Genomic DNA, 17,749 nt, shown 5'->3' on the forward strand with positions numbered 1-17,749 from the left:
ACAATTAAACGACAATCGATAGTGATTAGTGATATTAGTACGTAAGCGAGGTCGTCAGAGCACCCGCAGGTACATGGATGGTGAGTCTTCGGTCTTGGATTTATAGAATATACTAAAAGTGGAAATAGATGAAATGGATTTGCTCTTCCAAGGTATGGTCTTGATAATTAACCCCTAAAGATCCCAATAAATAATTCCCAATTGAAAATTTTGGAGAAACACCATCACCCACAGTCGTTGATGGTCTCGAGAGAATATTCTGCTCTCATTTGGGTGGGTTCTATCGGAGATAATGAAGGAGTACAAAGGTGTGGCAGCCTTTTGAGGTAAAAATATTTTTCTCTTTATTTTGTTATTTATTTAAGGACAAACTTGGAAGAAGCTTAGTGGAAAAAATTTAATAAACTTTTTTCAAGCAAATTGAACTTAAACGTTGGATAAGATCTGAAATGACGTCTATTTGCAAACATAATGAAACACGATAACGACATTATCTATATACTAAAACCCGGTGGAAAAATACTGTTCACGAGCAGTGTAATGTCTTAAATGCCCCTTGATGTCTTCTTTGTTTTCCATTGTCTTACCTGCTTGGTATAGTTAACTGACTGAAATGCCCCTTATGTTAGTCTTTGCAATGTGCTACTTTCCATTTTGTACAGTAATTCATCGGGTCTGCCGTTTCTATCCACCTGTCCATCATCTGTGGTTCTTTGGTTTTTTTAAACTCACGCACATTTTTTAATCATTTTTTCCCTAACAACCAATTTCTTTGTAACTTTTTATGTTTTTTTGTGCCACAAATCATGTGCCGGTTTAACTTCCGACATTATCTTTTTGGTCCAAAAACCAATTTGTTTATCCACAGGGTAAAACAGGACCAGGGTTCGCTCCCGAGCTAAGGATGAAGATCCTCTTCATCAATGAGTGTAGATCGTTGGATGAAAATTTAATGGCTACAAACAGGTGATCTCTTTAAAGTTATAATAATTATAACCGTTGGCTTTTCATCTAACGATCCACATCCCTTGACGAGGAGAATCCTCATTCTTAACTCAGGAGAGGATACTGGTCCGGTAAAACACTCGGTTAGTATTTATTAACAGTAAAATGTCAGAAGTGTTTGAAAGTGGATTGTCTTTCCTTTGCATGTTATTATTTTATTATTATCTATATGAAACCCCAAACGCTCGGTTACTGTTTATTAACAGTAAAATGTCAGAAATGACCTTCGTTTTTGCCTCTTTTCTGCAGTGAAAAGACGGTAATGCCCCTATTTTGCCTGGTATCTTCTTTATTCCTTCTCCATGCCGTTTCAGTGATTTTTTTTACCTAGCCCACGTGTCGGTCATCGTGAGGTTTGGCTTTTAGTTTATACCCACTTTGCTTTTTGTTCAGTTTCCCATATACCAAATTCTGCATTTCTATCGTTTTGCAAGCTGTGCGTTGTCCTTTCCCTCTTTCCATTCTCGCCTTCGGTCGTCCCTTTCAAATCTCGCTTTGTGTCCGTTTCAGCTCTTTGTTTCCTCACTCAACACCGTATCAGTGTAAGGGTTTTCGACTTTTGATTTTTCTTTTGTTTGAAATTGAGAAGTTTGATTTTGATAGATTCGAAAGAATACAAAAGTTAAATCTTTATTTGGGTGAATTTTTAAACCCAGTTTCTCTTATGGATTTTCATGGTTGGTTAAATTGAATTTGGAGGTTTTTATGTGGTCTCAGATGGAAACAATTATACAAGGGATGCAAGATATAAACGGGGTGGAATGATTTCTGTTAATTTTTTTTTTTTTTTGAAATCATTTTGGGGTTTTGTTTGGTTTTGCTAATTACGGGCTGTTGAACCCCGTAATTTGTCTACACGATATTTTGTTTGGATTAAATTTTAGGTTGTCCAAATTATAAGCTATGTTTTATTCTCATATATCAATTTGGTTGGCTCTTATGTTTATGATGGTTCTGATTCTGATATAGCAGTTCGATTAAATTTTAGGTTCTCCAAATTATAAGCTGCGTTTTATTTTGATATACCAATGTGGTTGCCTCTTATGTTTGTATCAATTTGGTTGCCTCTTATGTTTATGAAGGTTCTGATATAGCAATTTGATTAAATTTTAGGTGGCTGACAAGTGTTGCACTGCTCCAGATTCCTTTTGTTTAAAACCTCTCAGGTCTTACAAGTTCTTACTGGTTATTTTTCCCTTCTTTTTTAGCGTGCGTTTTTAATTTTTAATTTTTAATTTTTTGGTTTGTGTTGTTTGATTTAGTTCTTGTTTATTTTCAGGAAGCGGTGATTGTCGTCCTGCGCTCTAGCAACTATAAAGAACACAGCTTTAGGTACACTTACTCTCCGATGAAAATCTCAAGTTTAAGTCTTAATTGATTTTTGAGTGAAGTGTTTTATGGTTTTGTTGATTTGGCTGGTATTTTTTCATTTGTTTGATTAAAATTTAATTTGGGTTATTGGGTATTTCTTGATTTGAATGATTTCTAACTATTGTTTCTCCCAGTTTATGATATGGATAACTGTAGTTGGATAATAGTATGAGCTCAGTTATATTCTTTGAACCAATGACTGCTATTCAATTTTTTTTTTCTGTGTCTTTTTGAACTTTCATAAGTCATTTAATTTTTCTTAATCAATATTTTGTTTTAAGTCTTTACTCCTGCATAGTTACCAAATTTTGATTTAAGTTAGGTTATCTTTCCTTATTTATCTACATTACTTACACAAGATAGTATTGTTATATAACTGATATCTGAGAAATTAATATTTTTACTTATTGAATCATTTATTTTAAGACTGGCGATAACAATTTTTTAACTCATACAAGTTATGTTTGGTTTAACTCATACAAGTTTTCCAGGACGACGAGTAGTTACTGATCCAGAACTTTTATCCCTGGTCTTCTTTGAACCATCCCTGCGAGGTATACGACTACGGCTTGAAAAACGTGGCAAAGGAATATTAGGTTTGGAAGCAGATGATTTTCGTTGTAGTCCTCGAGCATTTTCTCTAGGTATATAAGGCCTACTGCAACAAGAGCATGGATGGCGTCGGGTGTGTTCTGGGTTTGAAACCAGAAGCCCATGGCTCCGGCATATGGTCTCGTGGCTCGTGGCTCGGCCACACGGGCTGCAGGCCTGGGCGAGCGGCTCGAGTTGCGGCTCAAGGTCATCGGTTCGAAGAAACCTAGTGTTTTCCCATTTCTGTATTTTTTTTCTTTATTTTTTTTCAATTAATTCAAAGCATATATAATTTGAATGAATGAACCTATATTGATGCAATTCATGGTAATATCAAATTCACATAATTCAACAATTATGTATATAATACATACACAATTTATGTAGAATCAAAAATTTCAAAAACGTAAAGTTGAGTCATATATTATGGTGAATGTTCATGCTACCAGGGTTGCAAAAATATCGAGATAAAAGTTGTTGTTTTGGAAGAACCTGATTGTGTGATGATATGGATGAACTGGTTTGATGCAGAAAGCTTCCACGTCAGATTTAGATTACTAGGCGCAGCGGTAGGAACGTGTTGATAACGTGTTGTGGCCTATTTTATCTAACTAAGGGGAAGGGGCCGACGGCAAAGAGAGAAGAGAGAGATGTGTTTGTAGAATTGTAGGGGAATGTGTGTGTAGATGATGTGTTATTTTCCCTACGCAGTGCCTTTATTTATAGTAATAAGAGGGAGAATAATCTCTTCATCCCCAAGGAATACAAGTCCATATAGGAAATAATAACTAGAATCAAATCTAAGGGAAAATTAGGTTTACATCGTTCTTTTTGTTACTCCATTGATTCAAATCCTATTCATTTTTAATTTTTTATCAAGGTCTTTAGGTATTAATAATATCATTAATTATTTGAATAATAAAATATTTTTATTTTTAAATATATTCCTTTAGTGTTAAAAATGTTACAATTAGTATATTTATATTTATGGCTAAATTTTTTATCATATATTTTTATTTTTAATTTGTACCTATTTATAATTTGCAAATATTTTTTAATTTGTACCAATTTTCTTTTCATTTTTAATTTGTACCTATATATTAGTTTCTTTTTGTGCCCATATTTTTTAAAGTTTTATTTGTGTTTGTACCCATGTGTATACCGTCACGTGACATTGTATATTTAATAAATGATAGAAAAATTACATATAGTATATTTATGTTTTATGCCTAAACTTTGTATCATATAATTATATTTTTAGTTTGTACCCACTTTTAATTTGCAACATTTTTTTTTTAAATTTGTAGTATTTTCTTTTTAGTTTTATTTTGTACCCATGTATTAATTTCTTTTAGATCCTATATTTTTTTTTAAATTCATTTGTACTCATAATTTTTTAATCTTTTATCTGTATCCTAATTTATTTATAATGCACCCATTCTTCTTTATTAATGTACCACTTTTTTATATGTGAAATGTACCAATTTTTTTTAACACTATGGATACATTCTTTTGCCATTTATTATTTCTTATTTTTACATAGTTTTTATCCATTTATTCAATCAAAATGTTTGAATTTTTTAATTATAACCGTTTCTAATAGTATTATAATGAGAGATTTTAAATTTATAGGATTATAAATCTCATAAAATATCAAACAATTCATGTCAAAACTATAAAAATATTAATAGTAATAGTAATATAATGAGGTGTACAAAGTCAATGAACTTTGATCAAACTTTGAATACTATTAAGGTTTTAATCAAAGAATGTTAAGAATTAGGGACCGCATCTAAAGTATCCCCAAATCTAAACTATGATTTACACAATCACAATTAAACTAGAAAAGTTTACAACAAAGTCATAATTTTTAGACAATTTGAGGAAATAAAAACTTACTTTTGCAACTCCCTTATAATTTGCTGGAAATTGTTTTCACTAGTTTGCTGGGCCACACGTTCTGCAGACACTATATTTGTTTATAGAGGTATTTGTTGATTTGCCTTCTGAATTTGTTTGCAGTTGCCAATTTTCCCCTTGAACTTGAATTTTAGCCGATTACTCCCTTGAGCTTTAATAAATAGTCAATTCCCCCTAGCGTTAGATTTTATAAAACTTTCCTTTAGTTTTTCATCCATCCAAATTTTTATCATTTTTTCCCTCATACAATTGTCATATATTGTTTCCGTGATCAAGATGGATGGAAAATTGGATGAATTTTTTTAAAATCTAACAATAGGAGAAGATTGGCTATTTATAAAACTTCAAGGGGGTAATCAGCTAAAATTATAGTTCAAGGGGGAAATTGCCTAATTATAAAAGTTCAAGGGGATAATCAACTAAAATTAAAATTCAAGAAAAAATTAGAAGCTCCATACAAATTCAGAGAATAAATCTACAAATATGCCTTGTTTATATATCTCTACTAGTAGAATGTCATAACTCCACTTTGGATCACAAGATTTCACCAAAAATAAGTGGACATACATAAAAGCCTCTCAAACCAAAACAATCTAAAATTGGCCGAAAAAAATCTATGACAAAATGAAGAGATAATTTTGTCAAGAAACAAAATTTTAAAATTCATTTTATTGAAAAAAATTAGGGAGCGGTTGAGCAGAGTAGAAATTATGGGATGGTTATCCACGTTGCAACTGAAAGAAAACTTACTATTCCAATTTTGTAAAACTGGTGTAAAAACAAAATTGTAGCTCCACCCGCATTTTTCAAAACACTGAACAAAAGTCGAAAAGAAAAGTTGGAGGCAATGATGAATCTCAGACCTTCCACTTTTTTCCCTTGCATGTTCCAGGAGAGTGGTACTTGAGATAGGTACAAACCTTCACATTTTACTTGGTTTTCTAATCCTAATCAGGATAATGGTGAGCTCTTCTTTCAATTGCCTTGATTACTTTTCCAAAAGTTTATGATTTCTTTTCTAATATGTTATTCTACTACAACACTTAAAACCTCTCATGCAATCTAAATTCAAGCAAAATAAGAAATAGGCGAAACAGTATGTATAAATAAATATATTAAGGATTTGTAAGTTGCGTGTAGTGCGTGATTAAAGAAAGGCCTTTCACACTGCGGGTAGAGAAAGACTAGTACGTGTGTGTGTATATATATATATTTCTTTTTCTTTTTCTTTGAAAAATATATAGAAGGGAGAAGTTAGAGAGAAATGTGAAAAGAGAGAGGGATTGAGAGAGAAAACGTGGGAAGGGAGAGAGATTTATATTTATATTTTTTATTTTTAAATTAGAGGTACACTATGATGGCATATGGTTGAAGGTGTTGTGGCCTATATTCTACAAAGGGGTGCGGCAAAGGGAAGAGAGAAAGATGGAGAATAGACTTGAGGAATTGTGTGTTAATTCCTCAATCCTTGTGCATTTATTTATAGTAATAAGGAGGAGAAAAACTTGCTCTTCAAGTAATACAAAGTTTATTAGGAAAGATCTTCTAGATCCCAAAGGATTCCTATTTTATCTCTACTTAGGATTTACATAATCACATTAATAATAACATATGTCACAACATTCCCCATTGAGTGTGCAAATACTCAAGTAGATGGTGCATCAGATCTTCAGGCAAATGTAGAAGCAGTTGATGAAGTCGTCTCGTCTAGTCGGCACAAGTAACGAATGCAAGTCTCAAAACAAACGAAAGAATGCATGGGTAGTAAAACCCACAAAACCTCGCTATGGCAAAACCTAAGGTGGGAGAAAAACCCATAGGCTAAGGAGAAAAATGAGAAGTTGCATTAAGTCAAAACTATACATCTTCGAGACACAAGTAGAATGTACATAAGGGTATAACAAACTCAGGATGGGTGCCTCGTTAAAACCTAGTCAGGTAGCAAAAATCAAGTGGGAAAAATGCTCCTAATCGTAGGAAAAATAGTACATTAAGGTCAAGTGAGTATACTTCTGGATACTTTCCCTGAGTTTGACAAAACTTCCAAATCACATTACAAGCATCGCAAATGAGAAAGCTACGCATACCAATTCCTTGGGCAAGTTTCTGGAAGGTAGACTTTGGCAGTGACGTCGTGTAGAGGTCGGCAAGGTTGTTTGGGATCGGACTGCTTGACTTCATTCTTCTGATGCTCATGCTGATGTAGACACAATACGCTTGGCGTTGACTTGTTAGTATGTATCATAATCTGGTCGATACATACAACGTTGTCTTTATGCATCGTTATTGGGATTTAACGATAAATGAAAAACACTGGGATTTTGAATATGCTCAACAAGAGTTCTCGACCATATCTCTCACGTGATGAGATACAATGAGTCTTGGAACGATTCAAAGTTTTCGCAACAAAAATGTCTATCTGGTTTACCTCCAAGATATTGTGGTGTTCCTTAATGATAAAGACTTAACCATTCGGGAACATACCTTGTGCGGTCAAACAGATGGTCTAATTGAGCGAATCCCATAGGGTAGGCATCATTTCGAAGATCAAGGGGGTGTGATCTATTCTGAGATGCATAGGGATAGATAAGCCCAAATCCATAGTAACGGAAAAACGTCTTTAACACCAAATTTGGTGGTGGCGTGTAGGCGCAGTGATATTTTCTGCCAAAAGATTATTAGCACATAAGATGTTTGATCTAGTGCATTGAGCTAAGTACAACAAATGCCAATTATACTTAGATATGGTTGCATCACGTTCCAATATGGAACTTTGTGCTCCATACCCTTCGTAAAGGTCTCATTTGCATCTAGCGTATAGATGATCAGGGTATACTCGGACATAACACCTTTTGGGTCTAGTTCGATTGGTGGACCAGAATACCATTAGAACTAGCTCGAAACTTTAGGTCGAGGTAATGTCGAGTTTTCCCATGATCATTCATCTTAAAGTCTGACTTTAGGTGCAAGTCAGTTTTCTCAACTCTAGCAATTTTGAATTTTGTACACGCAGGGGCATATATCCCTAACTAATCAAATATTCACTTAGACGGGTATACCTCATCCGCCCGGATAGTTCTGCATATGCAAAGTGAAGGCCTCATCAGAACCGAGAGGGTGTTCTTATGGTCTAGAACTATTTGAATCAGTACATGTAAATCTTTTGGAAACTCCATGTAGTTTTTGTATCAAGATCCCAGAGATACTACAACCACGTTTGTAATGCTGCAATTAATCACATGGCGTATGAGAGAAACCTTGCGCTACAAGGCGTCATATCGCACTATTTCATTCATCTCATTCATCATCAATTGATTTTTCTAGTTGACCAATCAATTATACGTTAACAGTAATCAACAGAACGCAGTTCGTTATCGTCGCTTTTCATTTATGTCGATAGTTACCATATAAACAAAAACATCATCTATGATAATCTCATTCCAATTCCATATCTCATCCAAACTTAGTATACTGGACCAAGAACTTCAGGTCTCGGAAGTAATCCAGATTTAATCTCATGAGATGAAAAGGATTGAGACAACAATCGAGGGGCAGATTCATTCGTGCCACATTCCTCCACTTTTAAGGAAGTGAATCCTCGAACTGAGTGATCTGCCATGCTTCTAGTGTATAACAGATTGATTAGCTAGCAGCCAATGTACGAGGGTCAGCCACAGTAGTGGCGTTCCTACTTTCGGGATGAAGATCCGTCATACATTTGGTACACATATTTACAGGCACATTTGCAGCTGGTATATGTGATCTCATCACTTGTTCTTAGATCAGAAGAAGTGTCTGGTTATACTCTAACGATCTAGATTGGGATCGAAATGAGACATAATGAGGACGTCCACGATAATTCGCGTCATTCTTTAGGAATGTTGACGTTCTTATCTCCCCCTAATGATGGGAAGACTATCTTATAAAAGTGACAATCCGCAAAACAAACGATATAGAGATCGCCTGTCAAAAGGTTCTAAGTAACAAATATTAGAAGGAGAATCATAACCGACATAAATTCTCATCCTTCCTTGAGGACCCATTTTTTCTTTTATACGTAAGGGCGGCTCAAAATGGCACATAGACCGCACAACCATACACGTGCAAATACGATATGTCAGGTTCGTATTTGGTAACCAACTAACACTCACTTTATATGGTTGGGTCGTGACAGGCCTTAGGCAGACCAACATAGTTGCTTGCAATATTGCATGGCCCCAAGAGAGATCGGGAACTTGGTACGTATGACCAATCGATCGCGCAATCATTTAAAGGCGTTTAATGAATGCTTCTGCTGGGTCTTTTTGGGTATGAACATAGGGTACTTGATGTTCAACTTCAAAACCCAACTGACATGCAATATCCATCGAAAGGTTTAGATGTAAATTCTCCAACTTATTTAATCAAATAGATTTGATTAGATAATCAGGGTAGTGAGCCCTGAGCTTGTTAATCTGAGCCACCAGTGTGGAGAATGCAGCTTGTGGACAACAGCCACATATGTGACCAACGTGTAGAAGCATCAACCAATACCATAAAGTATATAAAGGGGTGTGATATCCACACACCCCTTTTTACTTCTCTCACACCCTTTTAATTTTCGGCCGTCGGATCGGATGAATTAAAGAAGATCAAAGGATAGAAATTAACAAGGGGTGTGTGAGAAGTAAAAAGAGGTGTGTGGATAGCACACCCCTATATAAATGGTCCGCAAGGTGGTTGAATCAGTCCACAAATGTCCCTTTTTGAATCATTTGTAGAAAAAAATAGAGGGTGCTAAGGCATGATACGCTTCCAGGTATGATGTCATTACTTTTGGTAAAATGATGCCTAAAAATGGTCATCACGGATCATCCTAGATATCCCAAACGTACATCCATAGCAAAAATTCCTTAGGAATCGCGGGCTTCTAGCCGGCCACATAATGGCTTGAATGGGTGTAATTCACTCGTTAAACGTTTCATCTTCTTTAGAATATGCTTCTGGCTATATTCGTAGGAAGTGCAATATGGTAATATGCCAAGGAATTTTACTCCATTTTCTACATTGGTTTCAATATGGTATAATATTTTCGAATATCCTTAAAGCTCAAAAAGGCGTTTTTTTTGGAACGAAGTGAGTATAAGCTTCCCTTTATGGCAAAATTAGTATCATTGGACAATATAAGACAGTGTCATGCCTTATTCGAGAATAATAATGACATCCAAACACCAATCTTAAATATGAGAACAAAATAAATTATTCACAAAGTAAATCAAATATACAAGGGGATTCAACCAATATGGCCTTCCATGTCAAATTTCGCTCTTCCAAATGTGTTAGGCGGAGCAAAATTAGTCTCACATATTGACTACGGGAATAGTACTCCTCAACAACATTGGTAAAGGTACAGAAAAATGCATAATCAATGATCTATTTTGTCAAAACGGAGTTAGATTCTGTAGGGTTGAGGTTCAAGAATACTATCCCTTATTCTTGAAGTTTGAGGTGTCAAGAATCATGCTTAAGGCATGATACCACCTCTTGGCAGACCCAGATTCTATCATTTATTGTAAAACAAACTCGAAATGGGATTGTGAGAGAGAGACAGACCCAAACTTGGGTTCAGTAGGCTCCAGCCAAAACTGGATGAGTCTGTTCGGTAGGCCTCTGCCGAAGCAGAGCAGTACCATTCGATGTACCTCTGTCGAAGCATAGCATGCCATTTGGTGCATTCTTGCCGAATCAAGGCATCACTATTCGATAGACTCCAACCGAAGCTGGATCTATACCGTTCGGTAGTTCCCAGCCGAATTGTTAGGGTACCATTCTCTTACAGGTGTGGTAGTAATCAGATCCGAGAATTTGATAAACTTCCGCTCTCTATACTGCTACTTCAGGAGCAATTTAGATATAGAAGGACAACAAAGATTTTCTTCCAGTTAAAATTTGATCGGATATAAACTTCAGAATTGTTCCAATTCATGGATGTAAAGGTTTCAATCATGTTTTGCTTCGAGCAAGAATTCATCTTTTGAAATGGTCCATAGCGAGTCAAAGAGCCATGGAGTCCTCAGCAGTGAGGTACTTCCATTTGATATGCTTCAGGCATAAGTCTTCGAATAAAAATTATGGCGGAGGCTTATCCAGCTCTTTCACACCATAACTAGCTACAATGATTTTGCAACTAGTAGTAGTCACGCAGGGTGTCACGTCTTGTATCCACATAAAGTAGTTTCTTATTCGAAACTTCCAAATCAGTGAAATCAAACTTGTTACGGTTCGACAATACGCTGAATGGCAGAAATAAGAATGTGATTGGTGTTTTAGGAAATAAAATTTCCATAAACATCAAAGTTAGAACATTCAGGTTCTAAGACATTGTTTGGTTTAAACGGATTTAAGCATTGAGAACTTCGGGTCTCAACATGAGTGTTGCGCATTAAGAAACTTCAAGTTTATATGGCACTTTTCCAAAACTTCGGGTTCGGAAGTATGAATGTCAAGTTCATAATACCTGCAAACAAACGCAATATATACAAAAATATGTAACAAGAAAATATGCAAATATGTATAGAATTTATAATTTAATTATTTGGACTTTGGGCCAAAATTAAAAGTTGGGCGAAAATTTTTAAAAACCCATAAGGCCTAAAAAACAGGCAATATAATTGGTTGCCCACGGGGGCTATAAAAACAGAAAAAAAAGGTAGGCCCAAGCCCAATATTAGATGAGGGCCTAGCGGCCCAAGCCTTAAACCAAGGCTGGAATTAAAAATGGGCCGAGCCAGGGCACTAAGCCCGTATACATAGTTGGGCTACTAGCGCAGGCCCAGATGGCTAAGGCCCAAAATAGGGCGCCAATCAGGTGCATCGCAACGCATATAGGGACACCACAGCTCGAACTGGTGTCGCGGGTTGGGCTGGGTTATGTGTGATGGGCTACGATCTGTAAGTTCGGATAAATCTCTCCAAAGGGCTAAGAAATCAAAGCTCAAAGGGCTAATGATGTGGACCAAAGGCAGTCAAGCCCAAGTGGGCTCGGGTAAAGACCAAAAACAGCCCAGCTTTGCTGGGTGAGGTCGTTGAAGTTGAGACCAGCGCCGCCACTTCAGGTGGTCATGTTCTTAGTGAATTTTTGGTCGGGGGAAGTTCGGGTTCGAACTGGAACTCTATTATGAACGGAGAAATTTAATTTCTCAACGTTGGGTGAAAACCATGGGGATTTTGAATTGAAACCCTAACAATCTTGATGAAATTCGACGGGAATTTCAATAATCATCATCGGAGAGGATGAATTTGTCCCAAAAAACACTTCAGGTGGTGAGTCCTAATGGAAATCGACATTGGTACCATGACTCGTCTACAGGTGAGGGTAGGTTTTGGGGACGATGCCATGGACAGCGTTGTTTGGTTTTCATGGAGAAAGGGAGCTGCTGGCTCTTCGGCTCAGTCACGCAGGCTGCAGGCTTGGTGAGCGAAAATGCCAGGTCATGGGTTCGAAGAACCCGGGTTGCGTTTCCAATTTTTTTTTTTAATTCAATGCATATACAAGTGCATATAATTATTCATATTAATATCACAATATCAATTCACACAATTTAACATGATTATGATTATAATGCATACACAATTTATGTAGAATCTAAAACTCGAAAAACATAAAGTTGAGTCATGCATTATGGTGAATGTTCATGCTATCAGGGCTGCAACAATATCGAGATAAAAATCATTGTTTTGAAAGAACTTGATTGCGTGATGATATTGATGAACTGGTTTGATGCAGAAAATTGTTTCTTCAATTTAAACTTTCCATCTTCAAAAACTTGTATCATGTTCAAGAAAAAAATAAATTGAATCAATAAAAGTATATGAATTCAAGAAAATTAAAATTTAATCAATTAAAAATAATTGAAACATAATACTCCCTTGATTAAAGACGAATAAATTCTCTTTAAATTATTCTTAGCACAGCGTGAATAGTGTGTTGATAACGTGTTATGGTCTATATTCTACAAAGGGGTGAGGCAAAGGGAAGAGAGAAAGATGGAGAATAGGCTTGAGGAATTGTGTGTTAATTCCCTAGTCCTTGTGCCGTTGTTTATAGTAATAAGGAGGAGAGAAACTTGCTCTCCAAGTAATACAAAGTCTATTAGGAAAGATCTTCTAGATCCCAAATGATTCATATTTTATCTCTACTTAGGATTTACACAATCACATATTGATAAGAATATATGTCACAACAGAAGGAAGAAAAAAAAAGGCAAAATTAAGTTTGTACAAAATTAAATTACTACCCATTATTTTACTTTGTGATATAAGACCAAATTTTCTTTTCACCCTTTTCTAATTGATAAAGAGAATTTTATTAATAGCTAGTTTAGATTATAAAAGAATGGAAATAACTTCCACACAATCATCTTCTCTCCAATATACATCTTTGTTAGTGTGTTTTTTTTTTTTTTTTTTGAATTAGGTAAATCAAGAAAATTAAACAAACAAATGTGTGCAAAAAGATAAATTAAAAAATGAGCAAAAAAAAAGTGTGTAATAAAGCAACAAGTTGAACCTTGCTGTTGATAAAAGAAAATTGTAACAATCATCTCTCAAGTTTAACCCAATTAGAAGAATAGTCATTCAACTAAAAATTCATGATTATCAATTCCCTTAACTCATCAAAACGTGCAGTAAACTTTACGTGATGGAACCTTAAATTTCGTCATACATATTACACTCCAAATTTTTTCTGGCGCGAAAATTTTACTGACAAATGTATATTTGTCCGCCGAACATTGTTCATTTGGGCACAAACCTTTGAAGAAACTAAAACATTGATCTTTTTTGCCCATCGAACTTGTAAATTCCATTAGGTAAAGTTTATTTACCAGATAGAATTTCGTCTGTTGGACAAACTTTCGTCAAATATATAATAATTTATGGTAGTAAGAGAGGTTTGGGGTGGAGATTGAGCTAGAACAGTCAAATCCATCCCAAATAATAGCATCTCAATTATAGCTCAATAGACACAATCCTTGGGTTCTATAGGCCCGTGCCCTCTCCTCCCTCCTAAAGGAAAGGGATCTTCTTAAGAAGGGTTGGAGCAGAAAAGTTGTTTCTAGGCTAAAAGCTAAATTGTTCAGGCTAAAAAATTTGGCTTTTAGCCCAACGGTTGGAGATGGTCTTAAGAAGGTAAAATTTTATTTTCTTCTTTTCTTGATGGATATGCTTTTGTTTGTAGGTTGATCATGTTGTTTCATTTTGTGAAACAATGTAGCCTTTGTCAATCAAATGTTTTGCTGAAACATCCAATAAGAAGAATAAAATAACTATGGTAAGAAGCAACCTAATTTCAAAAATTTTATGTGATTTAGTTTTTAAATTATAATCTTCTAAAAACCTTTTGTAGATTGCAGAGCCATTGGAGAGAGGACTTGCTGAGGACATTGAGAATGTATATAAGCTACAATGTTCGTTTCTGCAATGCAGGTTGAGTATAATTTCCTAGATTTCATTTATGCCTTCCATCGTGTTAAGTCGGTTAAATGTACTATTTGGTTTTTGGGGTTGAATAGTGCGATCTGAATCTGGGGTTTAAAATTTTTGTAGCCTTGAGTTGAACTTGATCCAGAGCTAATGCAAATGGATTTTTATTATTCCTATATATAAATGATGGCTGTTGAAATTTTTTTTCATTTATTGATATCATAGTTTGCCATCATCTATCCGATTCATTCATGTAAAGTATTACTGCTAATTAATTACAACTGTATTTTTTTTTTCCAAAATTAATTACAATTGTATTAACATTTTGTTTCAGTTGTAACCTTTTCTTTTTTTTTTCCTTGATGATCCAAATTGTTTTATTTGCAGTGACTGCTTCAAGAAAAATGTGCTCTTATGGGATATTCTATGTTCAGGTAATTATACAAATGAAGCAGTGGGATGATTGTCAATGGGGAATACTAGACTAGCCGTTTTTGTATATCAATGACAAGGCATTTGACAATGTCTTTTTTGTAAGTTACATAAACTTAGACAGCTTTGTAAAAATATTTGCTCCATTTTCTACTTAATGTTTATCTTAGTCTTTGGTTATTTATATTGTTAAAAATATAATCTATAGTTATATTTTCGCTCCCGCAACAACTGCGGGTAAAATTTATTAGTATATACTAAAGACCTCTAATAAAAGTGAAATTTAAAAGAAATAATTTCAACATTCTTTTCTCTCTATATACACTCCTCTCTATTTCGAGAGATTTTTCAATGTACTCGGAACACGAAATGAAACATCACATATCATTATATAATTGGAAGAATATTTAAAAAAAAAGTTTTACACCAATTATGTAATAACATGTGGTATTCCGCTCTATGTTACGGCACAATGAAAAATTCCTCCTCTATTTGTTGCATGAATACTTACAACAGGCTTCGACTTAAATTACGTACGTACTCATTACAATACACACACAGTACGTACTCGTTACAATACACACACATTGACACATACATACTTAAGCCCTCTCCAAAACGGTGACCGGAAGTCCGCCTTTCATCTTCGCGGTGAGATAGGACAACAGCTCCGGCTGTGCCCCGCCCTCCCTCTCCCGCGGTACCACCTTAAACCGCTTCAAAACCGCGCTCACCACCCTCTTCATCTGCAAAAACGCCATCTCCTTCCCCAAACAGATCCTGGGCCCCGCTTGAAAAACCGGATAGCTATACGTGTCCCTCCCAACAAACTTAAACTTGTGGGCCCCCCTCTCCTCTCTCTCCAGCCACCTCTCCGGCCTGTACTCCGCCCAGTCCGCCCCCCAGATCTCCTCCATGCGCCCCATCGCGTACACGTGGTACATCACACTCATCCCCTTCTTCACCTTCGTGCCGTCCGGCAAAACGTCGTCGTTTGCCGCTTGTTTGCTGTCGGTGGGAACCGGTGGGTACAGCCTCATGCTCTCGCACAGCGCCGCGTGGGTGTACACCATCTCCTTCACCTCGTCGTAACCTCCTCCCGCTGCCGACTCAGACGACGCCGCTTCGTTGATCTCCCTCAAGATCTCGTTTTCCACACGTGGGTTCTGCGAGAGAAGCCAGAAGAACCAGGTTAGAGCCGCCGACGTGGTGTCCCGGCCTGCGAGGGTGAAGCTGATGACAATGTCGGTGACGAACTTTTCGTCGGTGTGGCCAGAGCTCAAGAACCGGGAGAGCAGATCTACAGATTCCAACGCCTTCGCCTCGCTCAGATCCCGCTTCTTTTCTTTGACAATGGTTTTCGCGAACTCGCGGACTTCCGATACGACGGCACGAAGGCGCTTTTCAGACCCGATTCCGAGAGCCCTTTTGAGTTTCCATACTGGGTGCGGCAATGTGAACCTGTCGCTGCTGATTTGCACGGCTTCGTCGAAAGCCACTGCGAATTTGGCTTCGGGCAGAGAGGGCAGGAGGTAATCCGGGTCGTACCCGAAAGCAATTCGACAGATGTTGTCGAAACCGAAGCGCTGAAGAATGTCTTGGAAGTCCAGGACTGAACTGCTGGCGGCGGAGGCGGAGAGAATTGGAATAAGGCGGTCGGAGAGCTCGGTGTCGACCACCTGTTCGACAAATTTACGCAGAGACTTGGTGTTGAACTCGTGGCTGGAGACTTGGCGCTGGAACTTCCAGTTATCTCCATCGGCGTTGAAAATGCCGTCGCCAAGGAGGTCGGCGAGGGTGGTGCGGAAGGTCTCGCCTTTTTGGTAGTTGGGGAAGTTGGTCTTCAGGATGTGCTGGACAACGGAGGGATTGGCGGTGACGACGAAGCGTCGGCCGAGAGAGTGGTGGAGAGTGAAGGTGTTTGATGGGGAGGTGCGGAGGAGGTCGGTGAACCACGGCAGTCTGCGGCGGTGGTTTTTGTAGAGAGATGGGAATGTGCCGATTATTGGGTATGATTTGGGGAGCTTGCTTGTTTTGGGGTTCGGGTCCGATGAAAACCTGAAGAGGAAGAAAAGGATGGGAAGGAGGAGGAGGAAGGCGAAGGTTAAGAGCTCAAGAAACATGGCTGGCCGATATAACGCAGAAAAATGGAAAGGGTTTAAAGGTGTCGGACAATTTGCAGTGGTTGTTGTAGTGCTGCTGATTTGCGGATGATTTGGCAGCAAGATTTGGGGTTCCATTTATAATGTCTGAGTTTGTTTTGTTTAAAGCAAATTATCAGACTAATCACTTTTCACTGGAAATTTACAGAAAAACATATGGTCTTGTATGAACAGTTTTTAGTGTACTTTTCAATGAGTCAAGTCAATGGCAAGCATAAATCGTTCACAATTAAATGACAATCGATGGTGATTAGGGATATTAGTACGTAAGCGAGGTCGTCAGAGCAGCCGCAGGTACATGGATGGTGAGTCTTCAGTCTTGGATATACCAAAAGTGGAAGTAGATGAAATGGATTTGCTCTTCCAAGGTATGGTCTTGATAATTAACCCCCAAAGATCCCAACAAATAATTCCCAATTGAAAATTTTGGAGAAACACCGTCCGTCACCCACAGTTGTTGATGCTCTCGAGAGAATATTCTGCTCTCATTGGGTGGGTTCTTCTACCGGAGATAATGAAGGAGTACAAAGGTGTGCTAGCCTTTTGAGGTCAAAATACTTTTCTTTTTTTTTTCTTATTTATTTAAGGGTATGCTTAGAAGCTAAGTGGAAAAAGTTTAATCAACTTTTTTCACGCAAATTAATCTTAAACGTTAGATAAGATCTGAAATAACGTCTATTTGCAAACAGAATAAAACACGGTAACCACATTTGTAATATTGAAACCACGATGACCAAAGTCTTTTTCTAACCTAATTGTCGCATTATATTTGGGTCAGTAGGTCTTACCAAAAATTCCAACACCAA

At 36.9% G+C, this 17,749-nt stretch overlaps 2 protein-coding genes and 1 long non-coding RNA gene across 3 annotated transcripts; 2 read left to right on the forward strand and 1 right to left on the reverse strand.

Annotated features, from left to right (window-relative positions):
- The first annotated feature begins 1,409 nt into the window (after positions 1–1,409).
- LOC139188847 (uncharacterized) lies at positions 1,410–3,314 on the forward strand. The gene is made up of 4 exons (XR_011572194.1): positions 1,410–1,547; positions 2,119–2,171; positions 2,285–2,337; positions 2,868–3,314. It is a non-coding gene; the product is annotated as an uncharacterized lncRNA (long non-coding RNA).
- Positions 3,315–9,001: 5,687 nt separating this feature from the next.
- Positions 9,002–14,951, forward strand: LOC139188678 (uncharacterized). The gene is made up of 7 exons (XM_070806341.1): positions 9,002–9,008; positions 9,062–9,125; positions 9,208–9,268; positions 13,912–14,055; positions 14,141–14,197; positions 14,273–14,352; positions 14,737–14,951. The coding sequence occupies exons 1-7, from the start codon at positions 9,002–9,004 to the stop codon at positions 14,810–14,812; spliced, it is 489 nt and encodes a 162-aa protein (XP_070662442.1). The 3' UTR covers positions 14,813–14,951.
- Positions 14,952–15,148: 197 nt separating this feature from the next.
- On the reverse strand, positions 15,149–17,341 carry LOC103445727 (cytochrome P450 94A1-like). Its single transcript, XM_070806493.1, has one exon. It carries the CDS (start codon positions 17,019–17,021, stop codon positions 15,384–15,386), a length of 1,638 nt encoding a protein of 545 aa, XP_070662594.1. The 5' UTR covers positions 17,022–17,341; the 3' UTR covers positions 15,149–15,383.
- Positions 17,342–17,749: the final 408 nt, after the last annotated feature.

Source organism: Malus domestica, chromosome 10, assembly GCF_042453785.1.
Source record: "Malus domestica chromosome 10, GDT2T_hap1".
In the NCBI taxonomy this organism is placed as follows: Eukaryota; Viridiplantae; Streptophyta; class Magnoliopsida; order Rosales; family Rosaceae; genus Malus; species Malus domestica.

Bases quoted from the DNA above. Each gene is read 5' to 3' on its own strand.
- LOC139188678 (XM_070806341.1), top strand. The intron at 9,126-9,207 runs GTACGTATGACC...GTATGAACATAG, and splicing joins CAAGAGAGATCGGGAACTTG to GGTACTTGATGTTCAACTTC. The intron at 14,353-14,736 runs GTTGAGTATAAT...TTTTATTTGCAG, and splicing joins TGTTCGTTTCTGCAATGCAG to TGACTGCTTCAAGAAAAATG.
- LOC103445727 (XM_070806493.1), bottom strand. From the start codon at position 17,021: ATGGAACCCCAAATCTTGCTGCCAAATCATCCGCAAATCAGCAGCACT.